Below are 19083 nucleotides of genomic sequence, written 5' to 3'. Positions count from 1 at the left end.
TATTTAACCAATCATACAGCAGAGATTCACGTGCAACAGAAATGAGAGCCCCACCAAAATGTCCTCACGATAAAAATCCTTTTGGTCCACATCAGGTGAAGAGACGCACATGCTTGTTAAGCTTTGGATACCAGAGGTTTTAAAAGTGGCTCTCATATTAAATAAAATGTAGAACATTCATTCACTTCTGCCATTTGTGCTGCAACAATTTCTTTATGCTCACTTTAACACAGCAGATTTTTTTTGTGTAAAACACTCAACACACACACACACTTGTTTCATGGGGGACTATGAAGGCATCTCCTATAATTTGACTTCACACACACACACGTCTTTAATTATGAGCTCCAGCTCATGACTGCACCACTCAGCTCTGCGTGAAACACATAATGATCTCATTATTTTAAAATGATGTTTTTAAAGGTATTTTATTACCGGAGTGTACAGACCTTTTGTAGAATCATCAATTGTAGCAGTTCTTTAGAAAGCTTTTTTTTTGTTTGTTTGTTTTCCTGTTATAAGAAAGTCAGGCTGTTGAAAAGTCCAAATGCAGCAGAGCAGCCAGGTCCCTCCATATAGATGTCCATCATTCCCAATTCAAAGCCAACTCAAATCGATCAGCGTCTGTGCAAAGAGGTCTGCTGCCGCACCAAAAAACAATGGTTGAGATGATACGTCGATGCTTTATCAGAGGGAGCCATCTGGTGGCGGCTGAATGAAAGAGCGAATCAAAAGCAAGAGCAGAGAGCCTCCATTTCCAGCAATAACGAATACATTTGTTTTATGGCTTAACAAAAGACAAATCACACACAAAAAACAATACCTTTCTTTTTTTTTTCTTCCTTCAAATCCCGTGCCATTTAGAATCAGTGTGAAGATTAAAACGTTTCACAAATACTTTCTATATATATATATATATATATATATATGTATATATATATAAACACTTAGAGGGATACACGATAGAAACTGTCGGTGCCCTGCAAAAACCTCCAATCTCCACTTGTAATCCAAGAACTGATTTATTAATGCTGTAAATAACAACCAACGGGTGCTGGCCTTCGCATCACAATTAACTTCTTTATCTTCCTTTGTTCACTTGGAAATTAAAGGTTTCTGCAGCACACTGTGAAAACTCTGCCTGTGTAAACCAGGGCAAAAAGAGGACTTTGCAACACGTAACACAAAGAATCATTCTGCTATTCAAGTCTCCTGAAGAACAAAGCAGATCAAACCGAACTTCTCATTACACTTTACCTTTTCATTATACAGTACAACAACAAATGTTTCTAAACTGCAGAGATGATACCAAAAAATACAACACAGTTCAATGCTTTGTGATATTGAGATCAACAGAAAGGGAACAGCTGTTTTTAATATCTTTACATGCATTAACCCGTATTTCTCCGGAAGTCTCCGTAATTGAGGTGCAGCTATGTCTCATAACTTCTTTTATATTCTGAAAATTAAATCTCAATTGAAGAATCTTTACTCTGCAGCACTGTTCGTATTAAAAGGCCGCAGAATGAACAGTGCACATCTACTCTTAAACACCAGAGGTGACAAGTAGATAAGAAAATAAAAACAATATAGGAAACACACAAACATAATGCAAAAACAACTTCTCCATCTTTAGAACTCTTCTTTTTCTTCTGCTCTTCGTGTCTAACAAATCACCAGTAATCAGCTTCCTCTCTCCTTTCAGGGAAAAAAACAAAAAAAGACGGAGCAGTTGAGAGGGACAATGACAGGGAAAATTTCGTACTTTAACTCGTCTCCAGCTTGGCCATTTCCTGCACGTAAATCCCGATGCTCTCGCTGTCAAACAGCACAAAGTAGACGGTCTTGATGGTGGAAGACATGGTGGCCACAAAGTAGCTGGAAATGGCCTTCAGGATCAGCTGAGCTGCCGTCTGCTTCGGGAAGCCATTCCTGCCAAGATAGGTCACACACAATTTGATTACGGTCTGTTGGGGAACTATGGGTCCAGGACCAAGCACACAACACCATAGTTTTGGTAACCTTGAACAGCAGCAGCAGCAGGTGTGAGGTGTGGAAAAGCATGTCCCCGCCACTCAGTCGGTCTCCAAACATATCCAATTAACAGAGACCCCACCCTTCAAGCCACAGTACCCAAAGGATCTGCTGCCAGTGGGCACCACAGGACAGAGTTCTGATGAGGACTAGCAGCAGAGATCATAGTTCTACAGTTTTAGAACTGTTAATATTCAGAATAGAATTTAAAATTCTTCGCCTCACATATAAAGCTCTTAATGGCCAAACTCAATCATATCTTAAAGACGTCATAATCGGATATTTTCCAAACACAGCACTTCGCTCTCAGACTGCAGGATGTTTGTGGTTCCCAGAGTGTCTACACTGCTGGGGGACCTCCCATGATGCCCTTTTTGTCACTCTGCTCTATTTAATCTCCATGCACACATGGCATTATTAATGCATCCTGTTTAGGATCAAAGAGAAAGCGACAATGCCTTTAACTGGTAATTATACTGCACACTGGTGAGCTTCAGGATTTGTACCATCTTTGCAATTAAAGGAAAAATGCTGCATATTGTCAGTAAGGTGGCGACAACGTCACATTTTCAGCGTCTTGCTGATATGGATGCGTTTCCTCTGAATGCACTTTCCTACCTTCCACTACCAATGGAGGGAAAAGCCACAGACTTGAGTTTCTTCTCATCTGCCATAGCCAGGCAGTTCTTCACTGTCTTCTCCAGCATCTCCTCACACTTGTCTGAGCCCCAGCCTGGACTGTTACAGTGGATGACGTACTTCGCAGGCAGGCCAAAGCCACCAGTCAGAACAGCTGGGGAAGGAGAGGAGATGAAGAAAGGTTAGTTTGGTATAAAGAGGAGAGGAAATTATACAGAATTCAGGTAAAGCATCCTGCACTGCAGCAACTCTGGAAAAATGTCTAAATTAACTTATTCTTGTTCATACAACCCAAAATACAAAAAGATGGGACACTGTGTAAAAGGTAGAGAAAACAGAGTGCAAGGATTTACAAATCTCATAAACCAACATTTCAATGTAAAATGAACCAATATTTTAATCACAATAAAACATAGAAAACACTCGAAACTGAAAGAGACATGTTCACTATTTCATGGAACATATCCACTTCTCTTGAATTTGAATAACGATTCTTCCTGCCTTGGGGCAGAAAGGTCAATCAATAAATTTGTACATGTACAGCCATAAAAATTGATCAAAGCACAGCAGTCAAAATACCCCCTTCAGTAATCTGCAACACTGTAAAAAATAGCATTACATTATCATCATTAAATAATTTAAGTATTTTGCAGTTTCTGTGATGTTATTAAGTCAAACGGTGAATCTGGTCACTACAGACACGCAGCTGGAATTTGTCACATGTCGAGTTCATCAGTCAAAAATCAGCCTCGTTAAACAGTTTTATCAGAAGTCCAAACCCAAACATTGACTTTGGAGGCCAGAGGTGAAGGAGCACTCGTCTTCGTGGAAACTATAAAAGCTTTAACTGCTGAGACCAGGGCAAAATCCCTTCTCCAGACAGCTGCAGACAAAAAGAGGAAGAACGGGGAAGAGGAGCCTGTTCTCTGGAGTTTAACTTTTAGTTAAGTGTTCCATCAACCCAGCAGCTGTGGAAGGTGTAATTCAGCCAAAACCCCCGACTCTGTGATGTGAGAAAGCCTCCGGTCAGAGTTTACGAGCCCACGGCGATGTGTGACTGGACAGCAGTCAAAGCTGAGGACAAGCTGATTTCCAGATGGGGAACAAAGAAGATGGAGAGACTTCACACAGTCTCACTGCATGGGCGGGCTGGTGCTGAGGAAAAGCCTGATGATGATGATGGTATTCATGATTGCCTGGCAAGCTCAGATTTTTTTTTGTTTAAATGGTTTTGGTTGAGTCAAACACACTTTGCAGATTTTATGTATTGCACATCTGGAGATTAACTGTCAATCAACCTAACGTGGACAAAACGGCAGTATTGCAACATGCATGTGGATTTTCTGTTGATGCACTTGGAAGTTTGTGCTGCTGTTTTATGTCAGTCGCATCAAAAGTGTTGCTGCTGAGATGGGACCAGCATTACCAAATACCCACCCCCAGACCAAGAAGTGGACCATACCCAAGCCCATTCGCTTCACCTGAAGATAGATATGTGGTTTAATCATGGTTATTATATAGTTTAATATTATATAGTTGTTTTTTAATTATCAAGACAGGCACAAGGATTTCCTAAAACAGCTGTTTAGCAACATTGCGCGATGTCAGAAAAATGTCTCCTGCAGTATTTTACATGTCAAGAGCTGTCGAGTGGGACTAAAACAAGAAGCCTCTATAGACCTAAAACACTGGACTAGAAGAAGTAGTCCAAGTACTTTGCTGCAGTTGAATAATCACGTGTGTTTTGAGACTTTCTATAGTTTGCTTCAGACTGAATTAAATAAATAATTGTTTCACCAATCAATCTATACTGCAGAAGTGTTTTGTTCAGTTCTTAGAAAAACTGAAATAAGCCATTCGGACCCTCTAATATAACTGAGCTCTGGTGTGTTCTGTGTCACCGGAGTCCTTCTGTGCCCGAATGAGCTCTTTGGACAGAATTAGAAGTAAACAGGAAAAACACACCTGACAACACATATTCTCCCATTTGATGGTGTATAAAAGTGTGAAAATCCAGTCGTGAGGATGAGAGAACTGTCTTAGCACATTTAGCTTGCAGCTTTTTAGACAAAGAATACAAGAATATTTTTGGAGAACTGTAAGTGCCCAAAAGCACAGAAACCATTAACACACTTTATACATCTGGCGCCAAACTGAGAAAAAAAAAGATGAAAGACTTTGGGTCAGACGGATAACCAGCAAGCCACTGGTCTGTATGAATGAGATCCAGATTCCCTTTGTGGAGATGGAAGAACTTGACAGATGAAAAGCCATCAGATAAGTACTCCAACAATCAGGCCTTTATGATGGATTAGCCAGAGAGAAGCCACATCTCACTAAAAAGGTTTAAGACGGCAAACTTGGAGTTTGCCAGTGACTCACCTGCGTTTGCACCTGAATGGCTCAGTCCAAGAGAAGCTCTTGAAGTCCCCTGATCAAATTTGCGTAAACTACGTTCAATATATTTAGCCACAATATCCAGCTGTATGCGTGGATGAAACCAGGCTCTGAGCATCACCTCATTAACACCATCTCTACAATCAAACAATGTAATGGAAGCATTCTCTGGGGATGCGTTACTGCGGCAGGAAGAGGGAAAAAAATTAAAAATAAAAAAGCTCTAAATTAAAGCTTTTTTCCATTAGTCTGGATCTCGAGCTAGTTGATTTTGAGCAAAGAACAACCTGAAGCAGAAAGTCCCAGAGTGACCCAGTCAGACTGTGTATCTGAACTGTGGAGAGCATCTCTGAAGAAACCTTCAAACAGCAGCTCTGTATCCAATCTGCTCGAATCTGAACTTCCAAAGGTGTGCCAAGCATTTACGACTGCTCCTTGCTGCCAAAAGGTGCTTAAAACGAGTTCTAAATGAGGGCTCTGTATACTTTCAGAGAAATGAACAGCTGATGATCATCTTAAACCTCCTGCAGAACTCCTATGATCATTGTTCTGAACAACATCTGGTTGATCCAGATCCACACAATCCCTGCCAGGCTCAGCGGGCTTGGTGTTCTGTCACCTGGTGATCTACTTATGAGCCCAACATGGAGAACAGGATGAGGGTGCTGAGCTAACTTTGCCAAAGGTGGCGAACAAATTAAAAAATTATGGAAAATGACACAGAAACGCAGATAAAACATAAAAGTGTTTCTTTCAGGCTTTTCGTCCCAATTGCAGGTTTTTGCCAGTCTAACATCTAGTTTTAGACTACACTTTCACAGGGGTGCCAGGACTAAATGACCACAAGTATTCACCGTTTCTACAAGAGGTTCAACCTTTAGCCTTTAAGAGAAGAGTGAATAAGTCCAAGTGTGTGAGATCTTTGTATTCGTGTCCAAAAGGGCTAATCCCTGAAACGGGGCCCTGGCATCATCCACTTCCTCTTTAGCTGGGTGGATACGAGCAGAGATTTACAGCGTGACAAATGTGACACTCAAATATAGTAAATGCTGTCCAGTGCATGAGACTGAGTGTAAAAACAGAAAATAACATCAAAATAAATCTTTTTGCCTAAATTCAATTTAGACGATAGAATACAGCGAATTTAATTTCACAACTCAATTCACAACTTTGTTCGTGCACGTTTCTTCTTAGCTTGGTTATGTTTTAATTTGTTCATCTGTTCACCGACAATGGTTTTCACGACTGTTATTAAGACCTGCGGTGATTCTTACAACAGAATCACGGAGGTCAGCTCAGGCAGTGCTGAAGGCCAGACCAACCCGGCGATTCAGATTTCAGGATCTCAGCATCTCTTTCCTAAAAAGATTTCTCTGGATTCTGTGGATCTTCATGATAATTAAATTGCTAATGTCAATGATAAAACTTGAGGTTTTACAGAGACATAATCAGTTAAGAGGCGTTCCACCATGTGCGTCATTATTACCATTCTCATGTGTCTATGCATGAAATCTGCACGGTATCTTTTAACTTATCTTGACTGTTGCTTGTTTTTAAATTCATTTAAATTATTTTATTTGTTTCTCTTTATATTCTTTTATGTATTTTCAATGCTTCTTCCACTCCCTGCTGCAATGCTTTTATTTTATGTAACGGACTTTGAATTGTTTGTACATGAAATGTGCTATCAAAATAAATTTGATTTGATTTGATTACCATCTTTTACATTACACAACTTTTCACAATAATTTGAAATATCTTCTTGGCATCAAAGTTCTCAATTCCAGCATTTATTCTATTGTGTTTGCACTTGTCATTAAGTAAAGGCCTTAAATCATTTATAACTCCCTGGAGTTGCTTTCTCTACATTTTATTTATTGGAATATACTTGGAAAAGCAGGTTCAAGGAAAAGAAAAAACACTAAATACGAGGTGTGAATCTGTTGCCCTGCCACCATTATCAATACTATTAACCCCATTTTTAGAAGATAGAACACAAAATACATTTAGAGAGTGAAAAAAAAAATAATAATAATCTCATTGACATCCACAAACCTTTGCTCTGTGCACTTACCACCAGCCACTTCCAGAGGGCCATTTTTCTTCTTCGCCTCCTGCAACGCTTCAGTGAACTCCTTCCCTCCCTTTTTTTCCAGAGCAGAACCTGTAAGTGGAGGAAGGACTGTGGTGAATACATCCTCATGCACAGCAGACGTACAGATAGACAGACAGCAGTAGAGGAGGTCATGCAGACAGACGGGCAAGCAGGAAGACATGGAGATGGATGAACATGGCCAACAGGAAGGCAGACACACAACAGTGCTGTCAATCATTTCGCATGGCCTCTCTCTGAATCTCTGAGCTCTCTCATTAAAAGCAGAGAGTCGACACTGCTCTCTTCCAAATGACTCATTCAGAGTCAGTATAACTAATTTATTAAAACCTTAGTACTTAATTACCTCCCTCTTGCAAATGACTGAGGGTATTTTCTTTCTAACTATTCTACCCTGTTTTGGGAAGACGAGAGAAATGCATCCAGGAGGTACATATCAGGCAGCAGGGAGAGCAAATTCAACCGTTTTCTTTCTTCTCAATTTGATTAGTAAAAGGAAGTCGTTTCACATTATTCACGTTTTTTCAGATTAATGTAGAGCTTTAGAGAGCTGCCATAGAGGAAGCCAGAAGAGAGGGAAGCCAATTAACATCTCCAGAAGCAGATAAATGAATGAGCTGGCTGCAACATCATTAAAAACAAGCGGAGGAGGAAAGCAACCAGGTTAGTGTCAGCATCATTAAAGAAAGGTCAGTGAAAACAGCTCTTCATAAAATGCAACAGTCAATCCAAGCAAGCAAATAAAGACATTGGGCTAGTGCAGTTTACTGGCCTGTTGCATAGCCATTAGCACTTTACTAGTTATACCTTTGTGCACTCAGTTACTGATCAACCCGTGAAGCTACAGGAAATAATGTCTTCATCAGATACTATATTTTTTGTCTTCCGAACCAGCTGAACTGTCAGCGTGGTCGAGAGGTTGGAAGTTGCAGAAAATGAGACGGGTGTCAGATTGTCTGCGTTTCAGACAAGTGGAAAAAAACCAACAACGAGCAGCAGCATAAAGATTTCATGATCACACGAGCAAAATATACACTGTAGCTGTGTGCATCTTACTCAACGTCAGCTCTGTGTGGATCAAGTTTCTGTTCGTTGCTACTTCAGCGCTGACAGGAATGAAGTGTCTTCACTGGAGATAGCTGCGCACGTGAAGCCTCGTATGGACAGTCCATGTTTAATCTGGCAGGCTGGCTGCAGCTCATGAAAATTAACTCGCAAAGACTTGAAAGTCAGAAAGTGAAAATTTACTTCACTCTGTTAAATAATTCAAATATTCAATGCAGAATCGGTGAGTCATTCGTGTAAGGATTGGTTTCAATAGAGGATGCATGAGTCTGACACCAACTATGGCGCCATCAATGCTAAACAACACGTCACGGAGAGCTATGGTGAAAAAAGAAAGAGTTCTGCTGCAAAGAAGACAACAGATAATACCTGCAGTTGTATTCATTTCACCCCTCAGTGGACTCTTAATGCATTAGAATAACATTTAGGTTTGACTATGTTCTTACATTAAAAGTATGTGGAAATCTTAAGATTTCCTTTAAGATTCTCTGTGATCAGTCCATGTTCCACAAGAAGTAGTTTAAAACAGACTTTTTTCTAGCAACGCTGAAAGAAGGCACGTAGGCTGCTGTGGGAATGCACTAAAATCAGCTGTAACTGCGCGGTTTAGCACTCAGATCACATGATCAGAAGAATTTCTAACAGGGTGACGCGTTCTGAAACTGACTTTAACCCTCCTCCCATTCTGTTGCCAGGTTAAAATGAATGACACTATGAGGTCAAGTTCAAAATGTGTCAAACTAAATAATCCTGCTTCATAGCATACCTCAAGTGTGAGCAGGAGCCTGTGAAATGTTCAAGAATAACAGAGAAAACAATCGGCTGCTGACCTGTTTACACGGTGTGAACACTCGGTTAGGTTTACAGAAAACTGGCTGGAAACGCACAACAGGTTGGCCGCGGATATATAAACATTTGCAAATCGAGTCATCCTCAAGCACCACATTGCATGAATCATAGAAGAGTTCCCGTTTTTACGTTTCAAGCCTCTACAAGTTCATTTTCACCTCTGTCAATATGTAACCAATTTATGTGGAGCATTCACAGTAAAAACATCAGCTTTAACAGCGTTAATTCCTGGATGTGAGTCTCAAACTGCTGCTGCCGTGGTGTTTGTCCACTGACTGCAGCGCGGACCATCTGGATATGCAGAGGGAGAGCAGACAGGCAGTCATGGTCTCTGCGGTGTCAGTGGTTCCTTTACCTACTTCACCACCTGAATAGAGGGAGGAGTTGGTCGGGTGAACGACAGCGTCGCTCTCCACGATGGATATGTCGGCTTGGACAACTTGCAACTACAAATGACAACAATGACAAATGACAGGCAACAACATGGTGGTAAAAACACAGTGAGTGGCCAGGAGCAATAAAATGAGACAAGGAATAAAAGAAAAAGGAAAAAAAAAATGGACAAAAGAGAAGAACAGGAAAACAAGAGACATAGAGGTGATCGTGCTCCTTGAGGACATCATAGGAAACAAGGAGGCAACTGAGGAAACAGGGCCTTGTTACAGTGTGGAAGCAGGAAGCAGGAAAGCACAGTTGGCTGGATCTTATTTTTAAAAATGTATAACACAGAAATTAAGTTATTAACCTTAAAAGTCTTTTCTACACTCAACATAACTGAATGCAAGAGTGAATTTCTTTTTGTGGTTTTCAAACTGCAGAAATTAAGAAACCAGTATTGAGTCCAACTGTGTCGTTCCGATTCAATGATCCCACTCCAGGTGAGCGACCTCTCAATCAGGCTGCACTCTGCAACTAATAGAGGTTAATCCCAATTTTTCCTCTGTAATGTAGTGCTCTTTTTCCTACAGTTAGCGATTTTTGAAGCACAACAAATTCTTGCAGACAACTGAAAGGATGACGACCTGGAATGAACCGGAACAAAGAGCAAGCAGACTGATTGCTCTGAGGAGCTTTGAGAAAAAATCCTTGAAAGTCACTGCGGGAATTCTTTTCTTCTTGAAACTGGATTTCATTCATGATTTTCTACTCATCTGCACCTTCCTGCTCTGTATCTTAACCCAAAAAAGGATCTCAGCATTTATTCACACTGCGAGTAGCTTTTTTTGTTTTGTTTTTATTTCTAAACCACGGCCATCCAGGAAGCAGCAACAAACACACCCAGTGCTGCATGATATGCATATAGAAATAAATATATATAAATACTGTATGTCTCAAAAAGCTTCTAAAAGTCAGTTTTTGAATGTTATAAGAGGACACTGATCCCCATGAATGAAATCATTTGACAGCAGCCTCATCACAGATCAAATACCTGCAGATTAAAAGCAGAATACAAATAAATAAGATTGAAAAATAAAACAACGCATCTCTGAACCACAGACCGACTATGGACTGAGCACAATAATCAAACTAACCTTCAGTTAGATTTCTTATCATTTCAACGAGCGGCCTTCAGATTTTCTTTTACACAGAAGCTGAAGATGAGAAGCAGTTAAGCCGTGCAGACACTGGACTTAACCGCCATCTCTTCCACAGTTCAACATGTGACCCAAGTGAGCAAGACTGAGCCGAGCTGCCCACAGTGTGAATAAACAGATCTGGTGAAGGCGCTCTTTCTGACCAGCAGTTTCAAAAAACGTTGCCAAACTGTTAAACATTCAAGGATTTCAGATCTCAAAGCCCAGGGCCACTAGAGAGCGCTGCGTGGGAGGGGATGGGGAGCTCACCTAGATCGTCTTTAAGTTCAAGTTCAGCATTGGTGGGGTTGATGACCCCCTCCACGTCAAAGCCAGCCAAGTTACTGACCTCGCTGTGGATAAGGTTGAGCTGTGAAGGGGGAGGAGGGGGAGAGCGAGGGGAGGCATGCCGAGGAGGAGGTGGAGCAAGAAGGAAGAGGTGAGGAAGCAAAGCCATTAAAACCAGATTAACTCTGCAGTTTAGAGGGATACCCTGAGCTTTTTGACCAATCACCAAACTGGGAACACCACAGATTTGCAACCACTTGTTACTGTGCACAGTGGAGTAAACTCTGTAAAATAAGTCATATAATCATGAGATGGAAGAAATAAAAAATAAATAAATTAAAAAAAAGACTCAAACACACCCTTGACAACACTGTTATACAGTGCAAAAGCTGACACCGTATCCTGTCCAAAGACTATCATCAGCTTCAAACAGACCTGTAGGTGGGATGAAGGATTCTTTTTAAGTCTTTAAATTTCCAACAATGAACAGAATCCAAAGGACGACATTCTGCAGGATGGACCTAACTGAAACTTATGATCAGTGCTGTAAATAGCATGTTCAGTATGTTGAAAGTTTTGTGTTGTTTTAAGAAAAATATACCTCAGTCACAGTTTCAAAGCAGCTAATTTGACATATATTTACCTGCAAAAAACACGTCAAATGTCAAGGTATCCCTCTAAAAACTTAAATCATTACACCCAGTTAGAACCTCGTAGTTTAATTTCAATAGTGTTATTCAAACATTCTATTTCACCACCAAGCTTTAAAAACACACAGCTTGATTATGAAGGAGCACATCATCCAAAAGAGAGGTAGTGACGACAGAAAACACAGCGCGAGACTGAGAGTGAAGACAAACAAAATGCTGAGAGAAAGGTGCAGTCACAATAACTATGTCTGTAAACCAAAGTCTGCACGCCAGGATGAATGCTCCAGGCCAGGGAGTATTCATTTAACTACTACCTCACCTTCCTGGGAGCGTTCATCCTAGTGTGCGAATTTAAGTAAGGTTAGGTTTTTTTTCCCCCAGCTTGTGCCATGTGATATAGAGTAGCGCTAGTTTATCTATTGGGAGGTCAGTGGGAGGTTAACTGCTGTCCTCCGATTTCTAGGTGAGCTGTTTACTGTGGTCAGCTACACGGAGCCACTTTCCTAAAGCAGACTACAGTGATGCTGCTACTTTTTTACAGCCAAATCAACTCTAAGTCACGGTGTGTTTCAAATCAACTGTCCAGTGAAATTTTGTTCAAACAAGCAGCCAAGAGTTATTACGCTTTAAAAATAACATATATAACAGAGGATGGCAGCTTAAGCATACAGGCTGAACAGATTTCTTATTTACTACATACTAAATGTCGAGTTCATTTGCATTCAGTTATAGTTTAGTGTCAACGTGTGAGCGCAGAGCGGAGCATGCACTGCCAGCAGCCATCAGCCTGCAACCGAGCTGAAACCTTGAACTGTGGGAGTAAATTTCTTCTAAACATACTGTTCGGGCTTGCGTCTGAACCATGTAATGAAGCACTTTGACACTTCACCAATTTGTAAATAGCTGATTACTGTGTGTTGAAGAGACCTGTGTGTCAGAGCAAAACACAAAAACGCTTCAGTGAGAGGCAACGAAGGATCTGACGGAATTATCCCCTGATCTCAGCTCCAACGCACTAAAGTCAAAATGGAAACAAATCAGCCTCAACCATCTTTAATTATCACTGATTAAAAGTCAGTAAAAGGGAACCGTTGGCACTTCTTGCATCACTCTTGAGTCATTCTTTTTTTAACAGTATCATTCCACACTCCTGTTATGTTTTTTGTTTTTTTTTAACTTTAAATCCATTTTAATGAGCCTATGATCTTGTGATTTTGAAACATTGACATAGAATAACCTTGGGGGGGGGGGGGGGGGGGGGGGGTTAGGGTAGCTTCAGCTGGGTCTCGCAGTCAAATTTACTTCCAAGTTTCAGCTCAGTAAAAAGGTTCAGCAGCTGTTTTTATGCTCAGCCAGACAGAAGCGAGAGGAGCTAATGGATCTGTGATACACAACACTGTGATCATGATCACTACAAGCCAGTCTTACAAATACTAAATCCCTGCGTTTGAAGATCTACTATATAACATCATAGAGGAGCTTCTTTGTATGAGGAAGTCTGGATGACTACAACAATATTGGATACATGTATTTGTTACTTCATCTTTTACTTATTTAAGAGTGACTAGAATATAGTTTCTGCATAGTGAGATTAGACCAGTGTGGGGTTAGTCTCTAAGGTGACTGACCTTTTGACCCAGGAAGAGGCTCTTGGTGGAGAGCACAGTGAAGCTGTCAGCTGGAGATCCCTCTGTGGTGCTGTCTGCCGACGCTGCCTTGCTCACCTCTCCCTGTTTCTGTTGAAGAGACAAAGCACTCGCTTGAACAGAGCATAAAACAGTCCAGTGAACACTTTTGGAGAACAGCCAATCAGCAACATGTGTGTGCCTAGCATGTCAGTAGCACAGGGTGAACACGGACACAGGCAGCTTTGGTCCCCAACAGAAACACACAACCTAGGGAAAATAGAAAACTGCATCCCAGCATCTACAGAAAGGTTTACCCAATCACCATCTTCTTTTAAACCACTGTTGAGAACTTATTTTTAATCGCATCTTCCAACCTTAATTTTCATTTGACGGTGTTTACTGTTACTAAGTGAAACTAAACATAATTGCTTGTGTCACACTGAGTCCTCTGAGTTCTTAACCTAAAGGTTTTATTTTTGATCACATTCTGAATATTTCATGGTTCTTTTAAACAGCTTTTTCTTCATCAATTGTTTCATCTCTTACTCACTGTTCCCTATGTCTGTACGGTAAGTTCTCAAGTTTCTTTCCTTTTCCTCGGCCCCGCTTGTTTTATAAATCAGAAACGTGTTTTCATTGTGTATTTGTGTAAAGAACTTCGTAACACAGGTTTTGACAAGTGCTATATAAATAAAGTTGTGTGCGTGTGTGTTTTGTTTTATTTTGGCTCATGATATGCTTGAATTAACAAACCTTATCACCAACTTTATATGGTTCTGGTAATCCTAAAGAAAAAAAACAACCTTCCTGAAAATACTAAATAAACATGTTTTTTCCATCAATAACTTTTTCCCCTCCTCGGGGCTTGGGCACATTCCAGGATAACAGTGCCACAATCGGGGAGCATGACTTCATTTTTACACTGGCATCACAGAGTTCAGACCTTAATACATTTAAGAATCTTTGGGATGTGCTGGAGCAGACTTTACACGGCAGTCTGACTCTCCTGTCGTCAGTAAGAGATCTAGCTGAAAAATCAATGAAACTCTGGATGGAAATAAGTGCTGCAACACTGAAAAAGCTTCTTAAAAGAATGCCACAGCGAATGCATGCAGTAACCAAAGCTTAAAGGGGAACTCCGGGGCATTTGAAGCGCATTTCCATTGCTAGAGGTTGTCAAATACTGATAGTAGGACACAGAGAGGTGCAAATCTGCACTCCCTGTGTGGAGATAGCGCTGTTCGCCCAGCCTGTCATGCGAGGCTAATACGTGGTGGCTAGGGGCAAGCGCTAACCCTTCCACGTAAAACAACAACTTGCACACTGCAGAAACGTCACACCACTTTATAAACCATCCGACAATAAAGTCACAAGCCTTACCATCAAAACCATATGCATGGTTCTCACATTACTGGCATGGGGACGTTACAAAACAACTTTATAAACAGCATGTAACTCACCGGCTGGTTGTACACTCGCGCATGTGAAAGCCCAAAAGAGTCGATGGACGATAATCCTATATACAAAACAATTATCTTCTCTAGAAAAACTGCATTCAAGTATTTAAAACATTACAACAATACATGCCCAATATTGTTTTAATGTTTTAAATACTTGAACACAGTTTTTCTAGAGAAGATAATTGTTTTGTATATAGGATTATCGTCCATCGACTCTTTTGGGCTTTCACATGCGCGAGCGTACAACCAACCGGTAAGTGACATGCTGTTTATAAAGTTGTTTTGTAATGTCCCCATGCCAGTAATGTGAGAACCATGCATATGGTTTTGATGGTAAGGCTTGTGACTTTATTGTCGGATGGTTTATAAAGTGGTGTGACGTTTCTGCAGTGTGCAAGTTGTTGTTTTACGTGGAAGGGTTAGCGCTTGCCCCTTAGCCACCACGTATTAGCCTCGCATGACAGGCTGAGCGAACAGCGCTATCTCCACACAGGGAGCGCAGATTTGCACCTGTCTGTGTCCTACTATCAGTATTTGACAACCTCTAGCAATGGAAATGCGCTTCAAATGCCCCGGAGTTCCCCTTTAAGGAAGTGTACAAGACCAACTTTAAACCTGCTCAAAACAAACTCGAGCAAATTCACAGGAATCGGGGTTGGAGCCTGTTGGCGTACCTTTGCCTTCCCTCCCGCCTTTTTCCCGCCCCGTTTCTTAGCTGCTGTTTTCTTGACGGGCTTGGGTTTCTTTTCGGGGGCAGGTGACACGGGCGTCTCCAGTTTTCCCTTGGCGCCTCTCTTCTTGGCGAGCAGCTCCGGGTGGATGTTGGGCAAGACTCCACCTGCTGCAATGGTCACACCTTTGAGCAACTGACAATGGGGGAGAAAACTCAAGATTTGAGTTCCAAAGGTAGCAAATCAATCTAAAAACGTTCTACATGCATCTGAAAAATAACTGAGAATGGTTCGAGCAGCGGCTGACCTGGTTCAGCTCCTCATCATTGGCAATGGCCAGCAGGATGTGTCTCGGTGTTACGCGACCCTTTTTATTGTCTCTTGCCGCATTACCTGCCAACTCCAGGATTTCCGCTAAGTGAATAATCAAACCAAAAGATATCAAGAGAATTAAACACTTTGTAACAAATTCAGAAAATCAGTCCATGTATCTACACATAAAACATCTTGGAAATATTCCGATGGCAAGTGTGCCTCCAAATGTAAGCCATCAACTTTGAAGCAAACATCAGGACATGAGGTGATCTCTGAACTGTGAAATCCCCGAATAAACAGCTTACAAGTTCTTTCTGTGCATCAGCATCCACAAAAGTGACATCATTCCCAATACCAGCAGTCTTTAAGAGCTTTGGTTTCGGTCTGCGTGTGTGCTTTGCTGAATGAGAAAATGATGTAAGTGGTCTGAAAAGGTGAGCACTTAGCTGAGTAAGATGCGCATAAGAAAGGCATTTAGTCACTGTAAATATTTTGAACTCAGTATCAAACTGAAAACAGCACAAAAGCAACACATCGGCTGCTTTTTTTAATGATAAATAAGCTCGTTTGATGAATAGGGATAACGAAAAAGTTGGGACGAGGCAACTCACTGCTGTGCTGCCTCAGTTCTTTATTAAATAACACTCAGTTAACAGTGTTTGTTAACTGAGAAAACCACCTGCTGTACTTTTCTATGATTTTTTTTTTTTTTTTTTTTTTTTAAACGTTGCCGGCAACTAATTCAAAATAAACTTTTTTTTTTTTTTTTTTTTTAAAGTAACCATTTTTTACTTCATACTATTTCAGACCAGTTTCATGTCATCTGCAAATCATTGTAATACACTTTTGGAACACGTCTACGCCAAACTAAATACATTAATAAAGAATCCTTCACGTAATTTGATGCCTACAAATAGCATTAAATAACTAATGCTCTTAGATTCATCAACATCCACTGTTACCCAGATCTCTGTATTCAAATATGCATTTTTATATTTTCCCCTGCTCTTGTATCAAAAGTATTCCTCACCAGTAAGGTACTCGAGGACAGCTGCTAAGTAGACAGGTGCCCCCACCCCGATACGATATTTGGGCAACCCCCTCTTGATGTAGCGCAGCATGCGCCCCACAGGGAAGATGACCCCAGCCTTGGTGGACCGGGACGTCTTGGTTGACTTCTTCTTTCCTCCTCGGCTGGACATGGTGCTGGGAACGCTACCGCCGTTGGGCTCTGCATGGAAACACATCAGCCACAGTCCATTGACACACGTGAGTGTTACTCGTTTAAGTCCTGGCAGTTTCACGGCCACTGGAAATTGATTGATATACATTAGATATGACGTGGATTTTAAAACAGAGGCAGATAGGGTATATTTATAAATATATTTTTGTCTTTTATCTGAAGAACTTCTTAAAAATAACACAGAGAAACAAAGATTGCATGAGGTCTCTGATGGCAGCCATAAAAATGAGATGAGAAAAACAAATCCAAGGTGACCTGGGACACACAATATACTGCTTCGTCTCATAACTCCCATCAGTATTTAGTGGGTAATTACTCAAAATCCACATTGGCTTTTCGTAAATATCATCCACCTGCTAAATGTCACACTGTCTGTGCAGGAGGAAGTGGATTATCACAAGATCACTTCAGCAAGCAAATGTTTTATTCATGACAGATGCCACCATCGTCCTGACATCCTCAGAGGGGTCAGTTATTAAATATGCATATTCATATACATTTAGATATAGTGTTGGTGGTTAATCTGTAATAAAAACCTTCATCTTCCAAATCAACCCTGTAAATAATCCCATGAAATGTCAGCATTAATGTAAGTGCACCAGATCCACACATCAATTAGCTGTCTGTCACTGGTACTCAATTAGCCCCACCACAGGCCACGCTTTGCCCTAATCCTGCTCAACACAAACAGTCCAAACGGTGCGTCAAACACAACGCTCACCGTGACAGTTACAGCGTTATTAACCGGCACACACTAAACCAATTCAATTCAATTCAATTCCGTTCGAACCATCTGCGGCATTGCTTTACTCCGGCCAGGTGTAGGTGGCTTTAATCGCCACAGAAGGCATTTCTCAGTACTGCCCACTGACAACGATTTCCGCATGTCAACAGCGAGCCGAACGACTCGCGCCGGGAAATTTATTTTCCCCACACTGTGAATGACAGAATTAATTTGCTAAAAATTCAACTATCAGGCGAGACAGGGACATTTACTCTTCAGGTCAGCGTGATTTCCATGAAATAAAGCCGGCAGAGCGGCGGCAGCTGCCCGCTCCTCCTTCCCTTCCCTTCCTGCCACTCAGCTCCAGCGACACGGTCTCCGCTGTCGGCCTCCATGCCAGAAAAGCACGAAATGGCAACGTTAACAGCTCACTTCGGTGTACGGGTGCCTGCTCAAGCAATAAGACGCGATAGTGGGAGACTCGAACCGAAGGCGTACGAACTTGGAGAATTACTTACAAAACAGCACAGCAGAAAAAAAATCTCTCCCGTTCTCCGATAACAAGCCTGGGCAGTGTCCCCGACTCCCACAATCCACAGCGGCTTGAAATATCGGAGGGCGCGAGCGCTGCTCGCGGAGCGCGACCGCTGAGAGCAGAGAGCAAAGCTGCTGAATCCCAATCCGCTGCTCAGAGGCTCGTTAACCCTTTACACCTTTGCTTTGTCTAAAACGCACAGTTTCAGTTTGAATGTTGAATCGTAATCTCTACCAATGTTATGAGACAAATAATTAGCCGTTAACCAGGGGCGTCACCTTGAGAAGCCCAGGGGCACGTTCATTTACACTGGATTACATTATTATTTTCAGTGGTAGAAAACATTTTACTGCCCTTTTTTTGTTTGTTTTTTTCACATTGGATCCATGTTTTTCTGAAAATTGCATATCAGAGCAAAAGAAATGTTGGCCACAATGTGAATAAATCTGACTACATGCTATCTTTATCAAAATCAAATCAAATCAAATTTATTTATATAGCACATTTCATGTACAAACTATTCAAAGTGCTTCACATAAAATAAAAGCATTGCAGCAGGTAACTTTACAGGTAACTTCACCTCTATTCATAAAAAGACACGTCAGTTGTCTCAAAGGCTTGTGAATTTGATTCATACGTGTACAGAGATGAGAGAAAAACTCCACGAATTAAGAGAAAGAACTGGAGCCTTTTAAAGAGTTTTTAAGATCTGGTGGCCAAGTTGGTGTGTTTCAATTTTCTTGTAAAGTTATTTCACACAAAGCTTTTGATGATATGGTTCGTGGAAACAGCATAACTTAAACATAAAAAACAAGTTATTATTTATGCTTGAAGATTTATTTCTTTATTATTAAAAAATATATATCAGAAGAGAATATATTAATACTTTGTCAATTAA

The 19083-nt window shown here is 41.0% G+C and overlaps 1 protein-coding gene across 3 annotated transcripts; it reads right to left on the bottom strand.

Moving 5' to 3' along the window:
- Window positions 1–412: 412 nt before the first annotated feature.
- macroh2a1 (macroH2A.1 histone) lies at window positions 413–18284 on the bottom strand. 3 transcript variants are annotated; one of them, XM_075486624.1, is made up of 9 exons: window positions 18169–18283; window positions 16714–16914; window positions 15676–15782; window positions 15372–15563; window positions 13238–13345; window positions 10942–11041; window positions 7145–7234; window positions 2653–2827; window positions 413–1932 (listed from the first exon to the last, which is right to left on the bottom strand). In XM_075486624.1, exons 2-9 carry the CDS (start codon window positions 16883–16885, stop codon window positions 1767–1769), a joined length of 1110 nt encoding a protein of 369 aa, XP_075342739.1. In that variant the 5' UTR covers window positions 16886–16914; window positions 18169–18283; the 3' UTR covers window positions 413–1766. The 3 variants fall into 3 exon arrangements, with proteins under 3 accessions (XP_075342739.1, XP_075342740.1, XP_075342741.1); XM_075486625.1 differs by lacking the exon at window positions 10942–11041 and adding an exon at window positions 9453–9543 and having other exon boundaries at window positions 18169–18281; XM_075486626.1 differs by lacking the exons at window positions 413–1932; window positions 10942–11041 and adding an exon at window positions 9457–9543 and having other exon boundaries at window positions 2735–2827; window positions 18169–18284.
- Between the last annotated feature and the right edge of the window lie 799 nt (window positions 18285–19083).

Source organism: Odontesthes bonariensis, chromosome 16 (genome assembly GCF_027942865.1).
Source record: "Odontesthes bonariensis isolate fOdoBon6 chromosome 16, fOdoBon6.hap1, whole genome shotgun sequence".
NCBI lineage: Eukaryota > Metazoa > Chordata > Actinopteri > Atheriniformes > Atherinopsidae > Odontesthes > Odontesthes bonariensis.
This window is presented reverse-complemented; position numbering and strand designations above follow the sequence as displayed.

What these genes read in the sequence shown, in the direction of transcription:
- macroh2a1 (XM_075486624.1), bottom strand. Translation starts at nt 16,885, where the DNA reads ATGTCCAGCCGAGGAGGAAAGAAGAAGTCAACCAAGACGTCCCGGTCC. An exon ending in CCCTCTGGAAGTGGCTGGTG is followed by an intron (nt 2,828 to 7,144) that starts GTAAGTGCACAG and finishes CTCCTTCCCCAG; the next exon opens with CTGTTCTGACTGGTGGCTTT. An exon ending in CCCTCCATTGGTAGTGGAAG is followed by an intron (nt 1,933 to 2,652) that starts GTAGGAAAGTGC and finishes CTATCTTGGCAG; the next exon opens with GAATGGCTTCCCGAAGCAGA.